This window comes from Pygoscelis adeliae, unplaced genomic scaffold, assembly GCF_000699105.1.
Source record: "Pygoscelis adeliae isolate BGI_AS28 unplaced genomic scaffold, ASM69910v1 Scaffold496, whole genome shotgun sequence".
In the NCBI taxonomy this organism is placed as follows: Eukaryota; Metazoa; Chordata; class Aves; order Sphenisciformes; family Spheniscidae; genus Pygoscelis; species Pygoscelis adeliae.
This window is the reverse complement of record NW_008824998.1, coordinates 164,310-167,014: the sequence shown is the minus strand read 5'-3', so window position 1 is coordinate 167,014 and position 2,705 is coordinate 164,310. Positions and strand designations below refer to the sequence as shown.

At 63.2% G+C, this 2,705-nt stretch overlaps 1 protein-coding gene across 1 annotated transcript in view; it reads right to left on the bottom strand.

Annotated features, from left to right (window-relative positions):
- The window catches only part of WWP2 (WW domain containing E3 ubiquitin protein ligase 2), a 41,342-nt gene that overhangs the window by 7,123 nt on the left and 31,514 nt on the right, over positions 1 to 2,705 (bottom strand). Inside the window, exons 11-15 of the mRNA XM_009326183.1 lie at positions 2,020 to 2,101; positions 1,234 to 1,362; positions 854 to 932; positions 627 to 698; positions 446 to 534 (exon numbers count right to left, since the gene is read on the bottom strand). Of these exons, the coding sequence (XP_009324458.1) occupies positions 446 to 534; positions 627 to 698; positions 854 to 932; positions 1,234 to 1,362; positions 2,020 to 2,101 (451 nt within the window). The remainder of the gene's footprint in view (positions 1 to 445; positions 535 to 626; positions 699 to 853; positions 933 to 1,233; positions 1,363 to 2,019; positions 2,102 to 2,705) is intronic.

The following is a 2,705-nucleotide window of genomic DNA, read 5'->3' as shown; positions in this document are numbered from 1 at the left end:
GCTGCAGCAACTGCATCACACCCCGCCTGCCCCGGCACACACCGACTGTCCCGGGAAACACCAGGGCCTGTTGGCTGCAAAGGTGGGCTGTGGGGAGAAGAAGCTGCTCAACCCATCGCCCGCGCGCCCCGGGGGCGGCAGGAGAGCCCCAGCTGGGTCCCCCAGCCCTCTCTGTGCCAGGGACAGGCTGCTGTGATGCTTTCAGGGTGTTCCACCATTCCTAAAACACACTCACCATTTGAACACCCCTGGGCTCCTCCGCCCAAGCAGACACTGCAGAAAGGCTGGGGACCCCGAGTGCAGCTGCCGGACAGACTCCCGTGCCTGCATGGCCCTTTAGGGATTCACACCGCAGGCAGGGCACAGCCCCGTTCAGCAGCAGGCGCGTGGTCCGGCACGCCGACCTTTCAGCAGAAGGCGGTGGTCCCGGCCCGCCGCCCCTCACCTAGCGATGCCGCCGTAGTCCAGGCCCTCCTCTCCTCGCATGATGATGTACAGGCGGCGCCGCAGGTCATACGGCTTCATGTTCATGATCTGGGGAGAAGCGAGGGAAAGCGTCACCGGCTGGCTGGTGCGAGGGCCGGCTCCACACCTCCCCGGGCTCTGCAGTCCTGGCACCTCCTTACCTGCTGGAAGGAGTCCTCAAAGAGCGTCTGTCGGGAAACGCTGATCTTCACGTGGCTGGGCAACGCATTCGACTACGAGCAAGGCAGAGACGCGAGGCTTTGTGCAGGCTGGCACAGCAGCTCTCCTCGCCCGTGCCTGCCCACGGGGTCAGGCTGTTCACGCACCCATCCAGCCCTGCGGCTCAGCAGCCCCCAAGCTGCCGGGGCCCTCCAGCTGCTCTACTCACGTGGCAGAGGAAGCGGAACTGGTGGTACTTCCAGCGAAAGCTCCGGTCGTACGCCCCTGGGGAGCCGCCCTGCTTGCTCCTGCAAAAGCAGCACGGGCCTTGGTTCAGCATCCCCGCCTGCCCTGGCTCAAGCTGCCCAGCCCCAGCAGCCTCATCGCCTGCCAGGTGGGAGGAAGATCTCTGGGGCGCAGCTCACCTCTGTCAGAGCCAAATGTGAGGCCCTAAACCCACTACTCGGGTCAGCTTTGTTGCAAAGACTCTACTTCCCCCACTCCGTGTCATGACCACGGGAAGGCACGAGCTGCAAACAGGCAGCTCGAGTCCCAGCTCCCAGTGTGCAGCTGGCTGCAGAGCGAGCGGCCCGACCCAAAAATGCTTACCCAGACTCGAATCCAGGGCGCGGGTCCTTGAAGGTGGTGGTGCGAGTGTTGTGGTCCACGAAGTAGCGCACGCCCTCGTTCGTGTACTTCATCTCCCAGCCGGGCGGCAGCGGCGGCTCCTGGATCATGCTGCCGACAAGGAAGGGGTCACCGGGCAGGCACCTCAGGCATCTCTCACCCTGAACTGCAGCCCTCCAAATTGCTGTCCTTAGGGACCACCTTCAGTTTGCAGCTCCGTGCCAGGCAAAAGGAATGATTCATGGTATGGGATTAGCGAGCGCCTGCCTGCACCCCGAGACCGGAGCCCTGCCTGGGCTGCGCTCTCAGCCACGGCCAGGACTAGCCACAGTTACAGCTTCGCTCCGTCTGCGGGGGAGGTAGCCTCAGTAGAGACCCGGGCCAGGTCCTCAGCAAGAGCAGGTCTCTGGAGAACAACAACCCAGAGCTCTCAGGAGCCCAAGCAGAGCCCTGCGGGAAGGCAACAGGGCAAGAAGAAAGCACCTCTTTCTGCCCAGAAAGCCCTGCAGTCTTCCCCATCACTTCCTCATCTCTACCCTCAGCTCCCACGAGTCGAGAGCTGCCCTGCGATGCCAAGGGTTGCAGTATCCAACCCTCCTGGGCTCCAGCACTGCCTGCTCGCCGCCTGCAGTTCTCAGTGCTTTTGGCTCCCCAGCGCTGCAGCCCGCTCGGTCCCCCGGCATGGCCAGCTCTCAGCACTCGGTAGTCCATCGCATGGACCTTCCGAAACCGCAAGCATCCTCCCTGCTCTCCCCGCAGGCTGCCTACCCCTGCGTGCGAGGGTCTTCCCACTGGGTGGTCCGTGTGTTGTGGTTCACGTAATACACTCGCCCATTGTCCTGTCTCTTCTCTAAGAGAAAAAGGAGAGGCAGCATTAGCTGAAGCGCCCTGGCCAGCGCTGACCCACAGTCCCGGGAACAGCCCTCCCCTTCCCGGCTCACAAGAAGTTTGTCGGCTCCCCCTGTCCCACCTCCCCGCTGGCACTGCCCAGGCTCATTTGGAGAAGGCAGGATAAAAAAAACCTACATTTCTTCTACGTGCACAAGCTGCTGCACCTCCAGGGAAGGCCGGCTTTCTCCAGTGCCCCCAAAGCCAGCGCGCGGGGGGGGGGGTGTGTGCCATGGCAGAGGCCAGCCCTGCCAACGCGCTGCCAGGCTGGCACAAGAGGCGTGCTCGGCCACGCACCTTGCTGGGCAGGCAGCACACGCACCCTCCTTGAAGATGCAGCGCTCCGCAAGCCCAGCATCCCTCCAGGCGGACCTGCAGGTGCTTTCGCAAACGCGTCCGAACTCCCTGCGTGGCCCTGCTGCCGGTGCGCAGCTCATGCTCCCAGCGTGCGCTGCACACACATGCACACCCACACCTCCTCCTGTCGCGCACAGGCATAAAACCAGCACACCACTCACACCAGATAATTGAGACTTTCATTGCTCACTAAGCTGTTTCTTGGTTTC